Raw genomic sequence first — 17,954 nt, 5'->3', positions numbered from 1 at the left:
GTATCAACAAAATAGATTATAAATAATATTTTTATCCATAATTAAAATAATACATATCGATTTAGTTTGAATTCGCTTTGACTTTTTTTCTTTTAATATCAAATCAAAAGTGATAAATTTTTTTTTGAACCACCAAACTAATAAAACCAAACCACAAATTAATTTTTCAATCGGATTTAACCGATCAAATCAATTTGACTTGTACACCCTATGAAAAGACTTATAAATAGTGAAGGGAAAAACAAAGTGAAGCTCTCCACGCGCCTGTTTAGTTATGAATGAGCATTGAGCAATTGTAATAACAACATTGTATACGCGGTTGAGTTGTCTCTATCTATCTTCTCTTGAATCTCTTGACTTTGACTTGTCGTTTCATTTTCCTCAAGCCCTCAATTATTCAAATAGTTCTTTTTCATCATCTTTTAGTACTATACAACTATTGATGAACAACCCATATATCCTCAAATTATTTATCCAATTCTGTCTTTTTGTGATACTGGGGCTGTGCAAAGCAACAAGATGAAGTGGGTGTCAGTGAAAAATGAAGGGAAGATGTTATTCAAGTCTAAATTGAAGTTGGTTGCTTTAGCTGGGCTAGTTCTATCTATTCTTTCTTTATTCACCCATTTTCTTCTAGCTAAACATACATATGGGATTGTTTATGAGTACCATTCTTCAGTTACAATCATGTCATGGATGCCTAAATTCAAGAAGTCAGATCTCTCCATTAGTAATGTAATGTGCTTAACTAAACACCTCCAAGATCTCATCTTTAGTCATTTTTCTTAATTTTCTTGAACTATTTTTTTAGCTTCAGTTTCTGTTTCAGACTGATGCTCTTTCTTGCTGTGAGTTCATGGTGATAAAATTAGTTTCATGTTATTCTTGTTTTTGGGTCAGCTGATGCAATGTAATGTGCTTAAGCCCCTCAAAAGTCTAATCTTTAGTTCTTTCATGTTTTGATTCTTTAACTTTTTTGTTTTAGCTTCAGAATCTCTCTTCTAGATTGCTGCATTTGCTTGCTTGAGTTATTGGTAAAAAAAATTGTTTCCTGTTACACTTTTTTTGGTGTCTGCTAATGTAATGTGGTTAAATCCCTTCAAGATCTCATCTTTAGTTATTCCTGTTTTGATTTTTTAAACTTTTTATGCTAAACTTCAAATCCCTATTTTAGATGGCTGCAATTGCTTGTTGGAGTTAATGGTAATATGCTTAGTTTGTTCTTTTTGGGGGTCTGATAATGTAATGTGTGATCAAACCTATGTTGCTCGGATTCTTCAACAATGTCAATTAATGCGTGCTGGATACTCCAAAAGTAATGCAATTTGGAGAATCTGAGAGGGGTGTGGCAGCAGTGCATGCTGGATACTCCAAAAGTAATGCAATTTGGAAAATCTGACAGGGGTGTGGCAGCAATTGGAGGGTCCGAGCAATACAGGCTTAACCCCTTCCAAGATCTCATCTTTAGTTCTTCCTGTTTTAATTTTATAATTTTTCTTTAGCTTCAATTCCCTGTTTTAGACTGCTGCATTCTCCTGCTCGACTTAATGAAAATAGCTATAGTTCATTTTACTCTTGTTTTTGGCCGGGGGCTGATGGATCTGAATGGTTAATTGATTATGTGTATTCTTGTTGGCTACTGATGGAACACTTATCATGCAGCATCCATCTTACAGGAGACTATGGGCTCCAGTTAGGCATTTTGAATCTTTACATCCTCTTGCAAATCGGAGTGGAGATTATGCAGGTTAGATTCACCTTCATATTTTTTGTGTTCTATATCATGCAGCTATAGCAGTCTTTGGTAATTTGTTTGGCGAAATTGTAATGTTCCCAATTACTTATAACTGTGGTTCAAGGTTGAGATATTGTTGATCAACCAATTAATGTGACTTGTGAGGTACAATAATTTTTAGGAAATAATCGAGTTAAGGACCATATTTTCCCTGACTAATCAGTTTCCGGCCCAAGTGTGTTCATCCGTCTTCATTCAAATAAAGACGAACATCTCATTTATCTGTTTCCTAACTCTAATAAAAAACCTGAAGTAAATATTAAGCTGTCAACTAGATCTGAGGACAATTGCATTATATCCATTCATCTATATAGTTCCATATGCAATATGTTTCTGTTTCACAAGGGGCATGTGAACTTGCTTTTAGAAAATCTTCTGCAAGTGATAAGCGTTTTGCTTGAATCAATATGCTCTCCAGCTGCTTAAGTTAGTGAATTTTAAGCAACCTACTTAAACAGTTAAATGTGTGGAGCGTGGTATGTAATATTTGGTATTTCTAGATGAATTAACTTACTGTAAACTCCACAAGATATTTTGACATTTCTGTAATCCATTTTGTGACCTTCTGAAATCTGCCTTGATATTTTCATAGTGGAGTTCTTGCATATGCTGCAATTCACCATTTCTTATCCAGTGCCAATCCTTTTACTAGATTAATATGATCTGCGGCTAGGCCAACTTCACACATCTTCTTTAGTAACCTTTAACATCCATTCTGGAATAAAATGATTGAAAAATCTGAAGTAGACATTTTCTGCTGTGCTTGGTATTTTCCATTTCTTTTTCTACTTGTTACTATTTGTTTCAATCGTGGCCTTTTTGCAGCTCCTGAAATGCAATCAATTGGATTCATCTTTGTCAAGATACGTGGGGGTTTCCATGAGATTAGGAATGCGGTAAGGTATCCTCTGGTGCGTAATCGGCTTGCTTTTAAATACTCCAGTAATTTATTAGGCTTCAATTGTCTGGCAGATTTCTGATGTTGTTGTAGTTACGAGACTCCTCAACGCTACCCTGGTCATTCCAGAGATCCAATCAACCACAAGCAGCAAAGGAATAAGGTTCTGTCAAATTTCTTAAACCTGGAGAATTAATGCAAAAATTGATGATACTAGACTATTTTCCATAAAGATGAGATATCTTATTTTAAAAAAAAACAGAGAAAAATGTCGGGACATTAGCCTCAGCTCTCAACTTTTTTTAATCAGTAGAAGATAGTCTTATTGATAACCTTAAGAGTGTGAAGGCAGAATGTTCAGAATAGCCAATACATACTATTGCTTTCAGAGCTCAACATATGGAGTCCACTTTAAAATATTGATGGAATGATTATCTATATTACATATAACTGCAAAATGGCTAAACTGCTCGATTAAGTCGTTATTCATTTTGCTACTTCATTTTTGCAGCACTCAGTTCAAGAGTTTCCCGTACCTCTATAATGAGGAGCAATTCATAGCAGCACTAGCAAAAGATGTCAAAATTGTAAAAACCCTTCCAAAAGATCTGAAAGGAGCGAGGAGAAAGAAAGAAATTCCTTCATTTAAAGTTCCCCATGGGGCATCCCCATATTTTTACCTGCACCATGTTCTTCCTATGTTGACTAAGCACTCTGTGGTTGAGCTTCTTGTTCATAGTGGTGGATGCTTGCAGGTAACATCCATTACCTTTATTTCAAATAAATATGCCCTTGGATATTACATTCTTTTTAAGATCATAATATTACACTATAATGGTTTGTTGCATTAGAATTCACAAATGTGGATTATTTCAAAAGAAGTTTTACAACGACATCCAATTCGATAAAGTAGGAGAATCATATTTTTGGAAGAGGTGAAATCATTTACATCTCTATTACACAAGCTCTTCTGCAATCATGCAACCAAGTTTGACTTGAAATGGAAGCATAATAGTGACTCTTTTCTTTTTCACCTTTTTTTCTTTTTGATAACCAACTCTTACTTATCACCTATCATCTACATAAGCATGTACCTCCTAAACTTGTATCTCTAGTAAAGTAATTGTTTGCTGACTTCTCATCTTTATACTAGTATTCCAAGACCCAATAGTTGTCACATATCTATAAAACTATGGAACATTATGCTTTGCAGAAAGAGTACTGTAAATTGTAGAAGGTTGAGTTCAATTTAACTTTTTAGATAATGTATTGTAAATATGTGTCATCCATTAATTGGAAATATTGTAGCTGTTTGGTTTGAACATATTTATTGTTGGAATACTGCTTGACACGTTTTCTTCTTTTGAATATGCAGTCCTATTACTTCATTCTTCTTTTCTGATGGTCTATGCATCCGCTCTTCATGTCCATTCTGACCATACTGTTTCTTCACATTTTGACTTGTCGTGTTTTACTGTGTATGAGTCAGTCTATCCTGCCTCCACCACTTGTGGAGTATCAAAAGCTGAGATGCAGGGTTGCTTTTCATGCCTTACGGTTCAGAGAGGAGGTCCAAAATCTCGCTATTAAAATCTTGAATAGGTAACTTACTAATTTCTTACTCATTGAAATGAAGATTGTTTTAGGTTATGCTTATTTCTTGTGTTCTCGCAGAATAAGAGCTTCAGGACAACCATTTATTGCCTATGATCCGGGGATGACCAGAGACGCTTTAGCATATTATGGTTGTGCAGAACTTTTTCAGGTATGTTCAAAACTTGGGAGCATCATATGGCGAACCAAGGTTGGGCTTTGCACATATTATTTGTCTTGTGTCTGACGTATGTTATGCCCATATATTTTTCCTCTAGGATGTACATACTGAACTCATCATGCACAGGCGTGCATGGATGATAAAACGTGGAATTCTGAAGGGGAATCTTTCTTCAGATTCAGCAGAACAATATCGTAATGGCTTGTGTCCTCTCATGCCTGAAGAGGTACCTTGCATCCTTCAGTTTAATATAAATTCTTCCCATGAATTCTTGCATTACTAAATGTGTACTTGTGACGTCCTTCCTAGCAATAGTTTCAAGACCAACTTATCTAATGCTTTTCATGTTAATCGCCCCTTTCATACGATGAGACTTGTCTATGCTGTTGTCATTTGTTCATCATGTCTCGGTATTACCTTATTAAGTTAAGACATGGGTAGGTATGTATTGAGAAACACAATTCATTATAATATATATGTATATATTGAGAAAATTTAAATGAAATAATATTTAATCAAGTAAATTTTCTGACAGATTGGTATTCTCCTTCGAGCATATGGTTACTCATCCGACACTATCATTTATATATCTGGCGGAGAGGTCTTTGGTGGGGTGAAGAAGTTAATTCCACTGCATGCTATGTTTGAGAATGTTGTTGATAGGACTTCCTTAAGCTCTCCTCCGGAGTGGGATAAAGTATATGGTCAGGAGGCAAACCTTGTTGACCAATATTCAATACCTCCACCTTCAGATAATGTGGTCATGAGATCACAGGCATGGAAAAATTCTGGCCCACGACCTCGTCCACTACCACCGCCCCCAGCACGGCCGAAGATGTACAATGTTGAAGGTTGGTGGGGTTGGGTAGCCGAGAGTGATGATGAGCCAGAAAGTACCATCATGGAGTTGAGAACTAATGCTCATCGGTTACTGTGGGAAGCAATTGACTATATGGTTTGCACTGAAGCAGATGTATTCATCACTGGATTTGACCGTGACGGTAAAGGAAACCCAAATCTTGCTAGTTTGGTTGTGGGTCATAGACTGTATCAGTTTCCTGCATCTCGAACTTATGGTCTGAACAGGTAATGTATTCTGAAGCTAACTTTCTTTTTGGTCATTTATCCACACTTCTTATTTTTCTCTCTATACTCCAAACTTCTCTTTTTCTCCTAAATTAGGTCCAGGGTTGGTAAATGGCTAAAAGTTGGTTCTATTTCATGACTGACTAAAACAACTTAGCTACAAAAATAATTGGTGTTACTTGTGAAACTAAGGGTGTGTTCGGTATGGAGAATGTTTTTCAGTTTTCTCAGGTTCGATTGTTCAGTTTTTTAGAAAATATTTTCTCTAGGAAAACAAGTTCCTTAAAAATAAGAAAATGACTTTCCTAGTGGAAGTAGGGAAAACAAGTTCCACAAGTAGCATTCCACATTGATTTCGGCCTCCCACCCTCCAACACACCTCATCTTCACCCAACCCTGTTCCCCCATCCACCCCACCCCACACCCCTACCCCCACTCCCACCTCCCATAATTTTTATCTAGATTATATACAAATGCTTTTAGGATAATAATATTTGTACTTACGTACTGAACACAAAAAAAAAAGAGGAAGAACCCCACTTATTTTCATAGGAAACATTTTCCCAAAAAACATCTTCCATGGAAAAGATTTTCTTTCACAAATGACCACATCCTAAGTTCTCTATAGCTCATTGCACATCCTTTGGTTTAACTCGGGCAGTTTTATTGCAGAAGGATGTAACTGAATTTGGATTTATCATTAATATTTGTCTTCTACAGTTCATCCACTTCTGTAATCTATGGTCATTTTTTTCTTGTACTCAAGATGTTATTTTATGCTGCCCCTGACACCCTTATTCAGTATCTAGACAAGAAGTGAAGTGCAGAATTTAAACAAAATCAACTCAAGTTTTTACGTGGAAAAACTCCTCTGATGAGTCAAAAATCACGGGTTATAGATGCCAATCACTAGAGCATCAGAGGAGCTAACCATTGTAGCACCTACTCTTCTCCCTCTCTACATTGTGCTTCAATTATAGGCCTGTACTCTGACTCAACAACTCACAACACTAAACAACACCTAATACAAATCAATTAAGAAATATTAAGGGGTTATAAACTCACAGAAAATCAACTGGACAACCCATAACTCTTGTGGATATACTTGATAGGAACATGTTATTTACAATGTTTCCCGTTGATTCGCTCTCACACAAGACAAATAAATCTTCTTGATGTGCTCTCTTCTCTCTTTATATGAATATATTCACAAGCATCAATTAGATCCTTTATATAGGAGTAAGTAGCAACCTTTTGTGACATCCCGATTCAACTTGAATTAGTTTTAGCTCACAGCTCACAGCTCAATTGCTCTCCCTAGCACATGTAGCTCTCTAGCTTACATTGCTCTCTCCAACACATGTAGCTCTCTAGCTCATGACACTCTCAGCTCAGCAATTTCCCCGTCTTTGATGATGACAAAGTCATAACACCCCACAACAAAAACTTTAACAGTTCATTGTAGTCGTATGTGCACTCAGGTGCAAATATTCTCCCTAAGAACCAACGTCATGTTTATCATCAGGACTTGTAAGATCTGAAGCTCTTAGCTAAGTTTTCTCTGGGACTAACCTTTCGCTCATAGCAATCGGTAGGAGGCTAGGTTATGTAAAACTGCTCAGATCCATATCATATTTTCTCAAGGACCAGGTTCACTCATAACTCTTGCTTCAAGGACCTTATTCGTTCAGCAAACTGTTACAGTGTCAGTAGTTAGGAACCAGGTTCTTTCTTCATCAATGATTATAGAGTTATGTAGTATTTTAATGAACTCAATTTTCCCCTTTTTGGTATCATAAAAAAGCAACTGGCTTTAGTAGAATCTTCATGAGAGAAAAGTAGTTTTTATTTCTAACTCAAGAACACATCAATGCCAAAATGGAAGATATTTTGATGCATCCTTTTAATCCATACCGACCAAACCAAATAGATTATTACATTCACTCACAACACTGCTTGGTCTTGGTTTTCAAAGGGTGACCTGAAAATAAGTTCGTTTGTCAAAAGAGGAAGGTTTATAAGTGTGTGTGTCCAAGTAATTTTGTAGAGAGAAGCAGTGACGTTCTCCAGTTCTTCTCCTTGCCTTCTTCAATTTTGATCATCTGGATAATCAGATTGATTGCTCCTTGAACTTCTTTTTTCCCAATGGAATACCAATGGTAAGGTTCTCGTTATCACACTTCTTACTTTTTCTTATGAGTAATTTTTTCTATTGCAGGCATCAAGTAGATGCATAATAGTTACAAAAGCTTAGTAGCAAATGGTCAGCTCTTCTTTACATTGTTAGTTAAGACTCAGGGAGCTGACAAAGTTCAGAAATGAATCAGAGGATCTAGAGGGGACAAATAAACCCAACTATACAAAAACATGAGGCAATTTAGCTTTTAAAGATTGGTTGATACTAGGTTGTTGATATTCCATCAAAGCATCTTCTATTCCTTCCATTCCAGATACTCCAAAAAATGACTGCACGTATCATCTTCATTCTCTTGATGGTGCTATCAACTTTCCAGAAACTCCAGCTTATCAAAACATTCCTGATATTCTTAGGCATGACCCATTGAGGCCAAAAAGAGCTAAAAAAACATACTTCCATAAATCTGCTGCTACTTCATCCAATCACATCAATTTGATGGTCTGACATCGAAGGAACCGAGTTCTTCATCAGTCTGTGTATCACTTCAGCTCTTCATCAGTATTCAGCATTGAATTTTGTGAACATCGACCATTCGTACATAATACTTGCAATGAAAACCCTCCTTTGTTCTCACTCGTAGCTCAAACACAAAATACTACAAGTATGCTAGTTAGTTGAACTGTAACTCTAATGGGTATTACATGTGAAAACCTGCATTTGGATGTAAAAGACAACAATTATTTTTCTTTTCCAGTTTTTGCAAGCACTGTAAAAATGTTATGGAGTTTTTTCAATCAAATTCCATTAGAGAACATTCAGTTTTTGCAAAATTGGAAGTTTTCTCTAATGGCGTGTGGTTCAAAAAAAATGGGTGGGACAGTTATATTCCAGCGTTTGCAAGCAACCGCAGTTGCTCTAGTGACATGACTTGCACTGTAGCTGACCTGCGAACCATTGATTAAACTCTGAATTGAATCGTAAAACGATGTAATTGATGGTTTTAAAAAACCTATTTAAGCTAAATAACACAGGGAAATCAAAATCTGCACCTAAAACATAAAGACGGAAGAGAACAGAATAGAAGCAGAAGAAGACCTTTTTTTTTTTAAATACTTCAGATTATATATATAAAAGCCTAGAATGAAAAGTAAAAAATAATAACACATGATCTAGCATTCACTAAACAACTCCTAAATAATAGGGAAGCATGACTAACAACTAATTGACTAAGTCTTACTTAAAACATAGGCAGTAAAATTAAATTTACTGCAGTTCAAAAGGTGATTCCTAACAGTAATTGAATCTGAATTTGTTATTAACCTCAGCTGTCCACATTTCTTCAACTTTTCTAATCTACGGTCATTCTTATTCCTTTAATCAAAATACTAAAGTATGCTAGAAGCCTAGAACTGCAACTCTTCATGGCTTTATTGCACTAATCCCTTGTTCCTTCATATATTAAATGTAACATTATGCCCAATGGAAAGTTGTGTTGATGAGATGGGGTAAGTTTGAATAGTTGATACAAATCCATGTTTGATAACAACATACTAGGTGTTTGAATATGAGACCTGGCAAGTCCCGTGGGTTTCACTTATTAGTTGACCTCCATGACTGAGAACAGCCAAAGGAAAATGTGTCTTTAGTGTGTAAAATGGAACTTATGGAGAGGCACTAAGGTCTGTGCTAGTAGAGCGCGTAGTTGCTTGTCGTCCAATTCGTACTTTTTGGCTGCAAAGTCACCTGCATGTCAACCTACTTAGATCTCCATATTTGCCTTCACCATTTGGAGAAATTTTAGTTGTAACACAAATAAAATAACATGTTCCTTGACATGTTTCTGATGTGTTGTTATCTGAGTTAATGCAGGAAAGAAATTGCCAAACTTTTTGAGGAGATCCGCGATACTCTTTATCAACCCAATCACACCTGGATAACATCACTGCGCAAACAATTAAGAAGAAGTTTAATCGATGGATTGTTGGAGGAATCCAAAATCTCCAAATCACAGTCTTTTCTTGCATTTCCAGTTCCTGAATGTTCTTGCATTGCAAATGATTCCATGAAGAGATCAATCAACACTTCAAGCCCTATGCCAAAATATGATATTCCAGTGTTTTCTGGACAAATAGACCAATGCCCTTCTTGGATGAATGCCCCCACTTCTTCTCAATCAAGGGAAGAAACAGAAGAGGAAAATGACAAAGATGATTCTGCCTCCTCGAGTCTGTTCTTGTGGCTGGGTAATGGCGATCAAGAAGGTGATAGCGCAGACATTAGCAACAAAGAAGAAGCTTTTGTGGAGGATCAAGAAGAACTTGAAGGAGGAGAAAGATAAGAAAAGAGAACCAACTAGTCAGAAAAAGGAAAGAACAACTCTCGCTAAACTGCATCGGGTTCTTTTTAACAACACATGCAGACTAGGGAAGCTCGTACGACTTGAGGTAAGCTTAGCTAGACCAAAAGATGCTACAACTGACATTTCAGATTGTTGGAATCCAATTTTCACAGAAGAAACAGTTGTAGTTAAGGGTGACGCTTGATTTCTGGTAATTTGGATACAAAATGGAAGCTGGTGGTGTAAATTATTTACATAATTCTGTAGAGCCAGTTAAACAGGAAAAAATTTAAGTTCTATGCATTGTCGATGTTAAAAATATTCACACAATCACTCCACATGATGAGAGTAGGATTGTAGTAAGTTGTAACTCTTATTGGTTCTGCTCTTTTTATGATATTTTTAAGGTCCTGTATTTTGGACTGATTAGCATATAAACATGTTAGTTAATCTGATTTAGGAACTTTCCTGTTAGTTCATCCCCATGTGATAATTTGATTTATCGCTAGATCTTACCAGTAAGGACCCTTTCTAAAACAATATTTGTATTTTGTTCCAAGTTTGCTGGATAGTAGTGTAGAAGTTATAAATGGCCTAGGATTATTCTAAACCAAATGAATGTTAGGAGATAAACTAGATACTAGGAACATTGGCTGAATGGAAACAGAGTGCCCTGCTCATTGTTAATTTAGGCCCTTCCATAATCATCATAAAGTGAAATCATGTCCATGATATTGGCCACCACCTCGTTGGACTTCTTTAGCACCTTGACATTCTCTCTGAGTCTATTGCATTTTTCAGCTACCAAAGGTGACTAATCAAGCACTCGGTGTCAACGATCTTGTCTTCCATTTCCTTGTTAATCATGTTTTGAATGCTGAACAATATATGCAAGGCCATAGAATCCACCAGCCTCATTAGCACAATTTTCCAATAGGCCGTCATTCTTATATTCAAATCGAAAGCTTGTTGCACCACATCTAGATGCTTCCTCAAATGACCAACGTCAATTACTCCTACTCCTTCAAGGTTTATTATGAAACATCTTCTAGGATCATTCATAATATCCATGAACATGTGTTGTTTAGCTATGAACTTACGGTAAGGAGGTAAATAATTAGGTTAACAAGTGTAATCTATTAGATTTTTCATCTCGACGATTTCCCTTACCCAATCAACTTATTTATTCTTCTTCTTGGCAATCAAGTCTTGCACTGATTTTCTTGTTAAAGACTGAAGTTTTGGATAGTTCTCATAATGATACATCAAAACTTTGATAATAACTCTCTCTAAGTAATTTCATAGTGTTATAGAACATTGAAAATATATTCTATTACTTTATATAGATAGGAGAGATATGTAGGATTTTTATTACCTCTGTTGATGCTTCTTTCTAGTGTATATATACATGTAATATTGATATAATAAACAACTAATTCATTTATTTATGTAAACTACATGGTATCAGAGCCACTAGGGCTTAAGATCTTGGTTCATAAACTTCGAAACTTTTCCTAGCATCTTGGGAAAAGGTTTCGGCTACTTGGGTTTTGGTAGAATACATCTAGGCTTGATGTCTCAGCATCGTTCCATTTGTTCCAACGCACTGCAGGATTGATTTTTTGGTGTTAAATCATTGTAGAATAATAATTTCTTCACTTCCAGGTTCAATTTTTATCCTTTGCATATGACGTAAAATCTAAAAATAGCTTTGCGCTTCAGTGGTTGCTTGGATTCAGTTTTGCTGTCAATTTTTTGCTCTTTTCAACCTGTTTGGTGTCAGATTTTTTATCATTTACTCTTCTTGATCAATTTCTTGGATAAACATTAGTTAAAATGTCTGATGATAAATCTTCCATGACTGAAATTGTTCAAGCATTGTCTAAAATTACCGATAATAAATTAAATGGGTCTAATTATTTAGATTGGAATAGAAAAAATCAGGGTTTACTTGCGTTGTGTTGAAAATGATGATCATCTTATCCAACATGATACTAAAAAGACTTAGAAGTGATGGTAGACTACTCTTGCAAATTATAAACTCTATTGACAATGAAGTTGTTGGTTTGGTTAGTCATTGTGAGTTTGTGAAAGAGTTAAATGGATTAAGCGGAGTATTTATATTCTGGAAAAGGTAATTTATCTCAGATTTATGAAGTTTGTAAGGCTTTCTATCGTTTTGAGAAGGACTCTAAGTCACTCACTACATACTTCATGGAGTTCAAGAAAACCTACGAGGAAGTGAATGTACTTCTACCATTCAGTACTAATATCAAGGTGCAGCAGGCTCAGAGGGAACAAATGGCTATAACGAGGCTTTTAGTTGGACTCCCTACTGAATTTGAGACTGCTAAATCACATATTCTGTTTACATTTGAGATCATCTCTCTCAAAGATGTTTTTAGTCGGGTGTTACGCACAGAGAGTACTCCGTCCAACCAATAGACCAATGTGCTTGATGCAAAAGGAGGAGGAAAAATAATGCAGGGAGATGGTACAACAATGATGCAGTGAGTTTTAGAAAATGAGAAAATGAGATATTTCTAGATGTTTTTTGTTTAATGGTTCTTTTCAAATATTATGTTTAGTATGTAAAGGAAAGGTAGTCCTTGATTTGTGGAATATGTTTTGTAAGAAAGTCAATAGTGGTTGGATATGTATGATCCTCTACTTACTTTGGAAAAGCCTATGTAGATATATGTGTGTGTCTTTTGAAATCTAAATATGAACGAAAATTTGACTTTGCTGAACCTTATCTTTTTTCTTCTAAGTTTCATATCCTAACAGTGGTATCAAGAGCCCTTATTCTTGAGGGATCTGCGAAGGCAAGAAAGCTAAGTTTTTCTTCAATTCTTCTAAGGTGAGAGCTTAGCAGCAGTAACATGGCATCCACTAGCTTCTTGGGTGCAACCCTCCTATGTTTGCAGGAGAAACTTATCACATATGGGTGATAAAGATGAAGTCTTATCTCAAAGCTCTTAGTCTATGGGAAACGATTGAAAGTGAAGATGATCCTTTTCCACTTGGATCAAATCCAACAGTTGCACAAATGAAGATTTATGAAGATGTGAAGTCAAGGAAACTCAAGGCTCTCACATGTCTTCGTTCAACACTTTCGGATGTGATTTTCACAAGAATAATGGCTTGTGAAATATCTAAAGAAGTATGGGAGAAGCTGAAAGAGGAGTTCGATGGAAGTGACAGAGTGAAAACTGTCAAACTCTTAACTCTCAAAAGAGAATTTGAGATGTTAATGATGAAAGAAGAGATAGTGTGAAAGAGTATATTGCCAAACTTGTCGAGATTGTTAACAAAATAAGGTTGTTTGGTGAAACCTTTCCAGATTCTAAAGTGGTGGAGAAGATGATGATAATCTTACCAGTGAGGTTTGAGTCCAAGATTTCAGCAATAGAAGAATCTTGTGATTTGAAGACTATCTGTGGCAGAACTGATCTGTAAGTTGCAAGCCCAAGAACAAAGATCAAGTACAATATATGAAGAAGTAGCAAAAGTGGCATTTCAGGCACAACATAAAAGTAAACAATTTATGAAGGAAATAGAAGGATGGAAGAAAAATTCAAAGGAAGGGAAGTTTCCACCTTGCAGCCACTGTAAAAGAACCAATTATCAAGAAAAAAACTGTTGGTTCAAAGGAAAGCCATTGATTCAGTGTAGATTCTGTAGAAAGATGGGTCATATTGAGAAAAATTACAGGGGCAGGCAGAATCAACCACAACAAAACCATGTGCAATAGGCAAATTTTGTTGAAAAGTCTAAAAATGAATAAAAAAGCTTGTTTATGGCTTCTCTTGTAGAAAACACAACGAACAAATCCTCATGGTTTATATATAGTAGATGTACGAGTCATATGTCACACAATGAGCTCTTGTTTCACACACTTGACAAGTCATTCAAAGCTAAGGTTAGGATGAGAAATGGTGAAATGGTGCACATTGATAGGGTTCAGTTTCCTTTCAGACTACAAAAGGTGCAAGTTAATTCATGATGTGTTGTATGTTCCTTGTTTAGCATGTAACTTGTTAAGTGTGGCTTAGATGATGTCTAAAGGTTATTCCTTATGTTTTAAGGACCAACATTGTTTGATTTTTGACTCAGAAGATAGTTTGATTATTAAAGTAGAAATGGTGGATAAAAATTTTCCTTTAGATGGGAGGTTTTGATAGGGCAAATTTTGCAAGTAAGGATGAGTCATGATTGTGGCACAAAACATATGGTCATTTTAACTATGCTACTTTAAAATCTATGTATGAAAAGGACTTGACTAAGGATTTACCTGAGATTTCACTGTTTAAAGAAGTTTGTGGATCATGTCAGATGGGTAAGGTACACAGGAAATCATCTCCTAAAAGTGCTACCTGGAGGATAACTGAAAAACTTGAACTAGTTCACACTAATGTGTGTGGACCACGCAAGCATCATCTTTGGGGGACAATAAATATTTTGTGCTCTTTATTGATGACTTTACAAGGATGACTTGGGTGTATTTTCTGGGTAACAAGTCTCAAGTATTTTCAGTTTTCAAGAAAATTAGGGCTTGTTTGTAAGCTAAAGGCTTTGAGGTCGGAAAATGGTGGCGAATACACTTCAAATGAGCTCAACAAGTATTGCGAAGATATAGGGATTGATCACAAGTTGACATTAAGTTATTCACCCAAACAAAATGGAGTTTCCGAGAGGAAGAATAAAACAGTAGTTGAAATGACAAGATGTTTGTTGTTGGAAAAGAAACTGCCACAAAGCTTTTGGGAAGAAGCTTTTCATACTTCAGTGTATGAAAAGACTCCTATTGAGACATGGAGTGGAATACAGTCATCTTCCAAGCATCTAAAAGTTTTTTGGTTTGATATGCTATTCTCATGTTCCTTCGATGAAAAGAAGCAAACTTGAACCAAAAGGTGAATTGGGTATCATTAGTTATTCATCACAAGCCAAGGATTATAGATTTTCAACTTGCAAACAAAAAGTATTTCAATACGAAGAGATGTATTCGTGAATGAGCATGCTTATTGGAACTGGGATAAGGAGAAAATTTAGAAAGATAATGCAATTTTGTAGAACTTGAGTCTGCTGCCTGAAATCCAATCATTTAGGTTTGAAACTCTGGAAGAAGATGAAGAATCAGACGGGGAATCCTCACTTGATTCGCCAATTTTGAAAACAAGGTCCCTTTCCTAGATATATGAAAGTCCTTATGCTGCAATCTCGGAACAAATAGCTATCAAGAAGCATAAATACATGAAGTTTGGATTGAAGCTATGGACGAGGAGACTGGTATGTAGAAAAGAATGATACTTGGAAGTTGGTTGATAAACCCAAAAACATAAATATGATCGGGGTGAAGTGGGTTTATAGAACCAAACTTAATCCAGATAGCTCAGTTTATAAATTCAAAGCAATGCTTGTTGTGAAAGGTTATATGCACGTTGCAGGTCTGGATTATGGAGACATGTTTGCACCTGTTGCACGACATGGTACAATAAGGCTGCTATTTGCTTTGGCAGCTCAATCAAATTGGAAGTTGTATCATTTGGATGTAAAATCGACATTCTTAAATATAATGTTGCGGGATGAGATCTATATTGATCAACCAGAAGGCTTTCAAGTTGCAATAATGGAGGATAAAGTCTATAGACTTCATAAGTCATTGTATGGATTAAAGCAGGCTCTTCGAGCATGGTATAGTAAGATTGATGATCATCTCATTCATTGTGGCTTCAAGAGAAGTGAAAATGAAGCCACTTTATATATGAATAAGGCTAAAGGGGGAGATGTGATTCTGGTGTCACTCTATGTTGATGATCTTCTAGAAACAGGAAGCAATGAAGCTATGGTGAATCAGTTCATGCAAGAAATTTGAAATATCAGTTCAAGCTACCGATGGAATCTTCATTTCTCAGAGAAAATATGCATGGGATATTCTTAAAAGGTTCAAGGTGGAGAGGTGCAAGCCTGTACCGACCCCAATGTGTTAAAATTGAAAAGATTTCAAAGTCTGAAGGAGGTCGCAGGGCTAATCCAAGAGTTTATAGAAGTCTGATTGGTAATTTTCTATATTTGACAACAACAAGACCCGATCTCATGTTCGCGACAAGTCTACTATCGAGGTTTATGCAAGCTCCAAGTCAAGTTCATCTTGGTGTTGCTAAACGAACGTTGAGATATATCAAAAGAACTGTTGATTATGGTATTTAATTTAATAGGGAAGATCAAGGGCAACTGATGGGTTACTTATATAGTGATTGGACAGGAAGCATTGATGATATGAAAAGCACTTCTGGATATGCTTTTGCACTTGGTTCAGACATATTCTCATGGAATTCAAAGAAGCAAGATGTGATAGCTCAATCTTCTGTAGAAGAAGAATACATCGCCGATGCTGGTGCAACAAATCAAGCTCTATGGTTAAGAAAGATTCTACGTGATTTGGAGCAAAATGACATTGAAGCTACTGTCATTAAGGTTGACAACAAGTCAACAATAAAATCCAGTGCAACATGGTCGTATCAAGCATACAAATGTGAAGTTTCACGCTATCAGGCAAGCAGAGAAGGATGGTAAAGTTTAACTTGTTCATTGCAATTCAGATCAGCAGATTGAAGACATCATGACCAAGGCTCTTCCTAATCGGAAATTTGAAGTTCTAAGGGCTAAGTTGGGAGTGTCCAAGAAAAATGTCAAGGAGGAGTGTTAGAAAATGAGATATTTCTAGAAAGGTAGTCCTTGATTTGTGGAATATGTTTTGTAAGAAAGTCAATAGTGGTCGGATATGTATGGTCCTCTACTTACTTTGGAAAATCCTAGATATATGTGTGTATGTCTTTTGAAATCTAAATATGAATGAAAATTTACCTCCGCTGAACCTTGTCTTTTTTCTCTAAAGTTTCAAATCCTAACAGGGAGATGAAACAACAATAATGATGCAGGGAGATGGAACAATAAAAATAATGTTGGGAAGTGGAATCATAACAATAATGGAGGAAGGTGAAACAACAATAATAACTCTGGGAGGTGGAACAATGACAAATAGGAGACAATGATTCTAGGAGATGGAACAATAACAAAGGAGGAGACAGTAATGTTGGGAGATGGATCAATGACAATACTTGTCATTATTGTAAGGAACCCAGGCACATAAGGTGAAACTATAAGAAATTTCAAAATCGCAACCAACAACTTCAGACTTAGACTGCCATTGTTGCTTCCACATCTAGTTCACCGTCAACTGTTACAATCTTAACCGATGAATATGCCAGACTTACAAAGTATCAGGAATCAATGAATGAAACCACTTCATCCCGTTCCCTTACTGAGTTAGGTAACAAATGTCTCATTTCCTCCTCAAGCAACTGGATCATTGATTCGGGTGCCACGGATCACATGATAGGTAATCCCAAAATAATCTCTAAATTTCAGTCTAGTATAAAGTACCATCCTCTGTCACCATAGATAATGGATCTAGTTATACCATTGAGGGATCTGAAATCGTTAACCTCACTTCATCTGTTACTTTGTCCTCTATTCTAAGACTATATATTCTTGTCTTTAAAATTTAATTTTTGTGAGTAAACTTACCAAAGAACTACAATGTTTTGTCTCCTTATATTCCGATTATTGACTTTTTCAGGATCTTATGACAACAAATTATTGGTAAAGTACATGTATCAGACGGTCTCTACATTGTTGATGAATGTGCCCATCCATTAGTTGCTTGCTCTAGTATCGTCTCGTCATTTGAAGCACATTATCGTCTGCGACATCCTTCTTTACCAGTTTTGAAGAAATTATGTCCTCAGTTTCATAATGTACCTTTAATAGATTGTGAGTCTTGTCATTTTGCAAAACACCATAGAAGCTCATTAAGACCTAGGAATAATAAGTAGGCTGATTTTACTTTCGAGTTAGTTC

At 36.0% G+C, this 17,954-nt stretch overlaps 1 protein-coding gene across 1 annotated transcript; it reads left to right on the top strand.

Moving 5' to 3' along the window:
- The first annotated feature begins 281 nt into the window (after positions 1 to 281).
- Positions 282 to 10,466, top strand: LOC107015403 (O-fucosyltransferase 27). The gene is made up of 10 exons (XM_015215657.2): positions 282 to 735; positions 1,663 to 1,747; positions 2,621 to 2,691; positions 2,768 to 2,856; positions 3,205 to 3,448; positions 4,183 to 4,295; positions 4,368 to 4,458; positions 4,565 to 4,693; positions 5,003 to 5,553; positions 9,560 to 10,466. Exons 1-10 carry the CDS (start codon positions 520 to 522, stop codon positions 10,026 to 10,028), a joined length of 2,058 nt encoding a protein of 685 aa, XP_015071143.1. The 5' UTR covers positions 282 to 519; the 3' UTR covers positions 10,029 to 10,466.
- Positions 10,467 to 17,954: the final 7,488 nt, after the last annotated feature.

The sequence above is a fragment of the Solanum pennellii genome, chromosome 3 (assembly GCF_001406875.1).
Source record: "Solanum pennellii chromosome 3, SPENNV200".
Taxonomy (NCBI): Eukaryota; Viridiplantae; Streptophyta; class Magnoliopsida; order Solanales; family Solanaceae; genus Solanum; species Solanum pennellii.
This window is presented reverse-complemented; position numbering and strand designations above follow the sequence as displayed.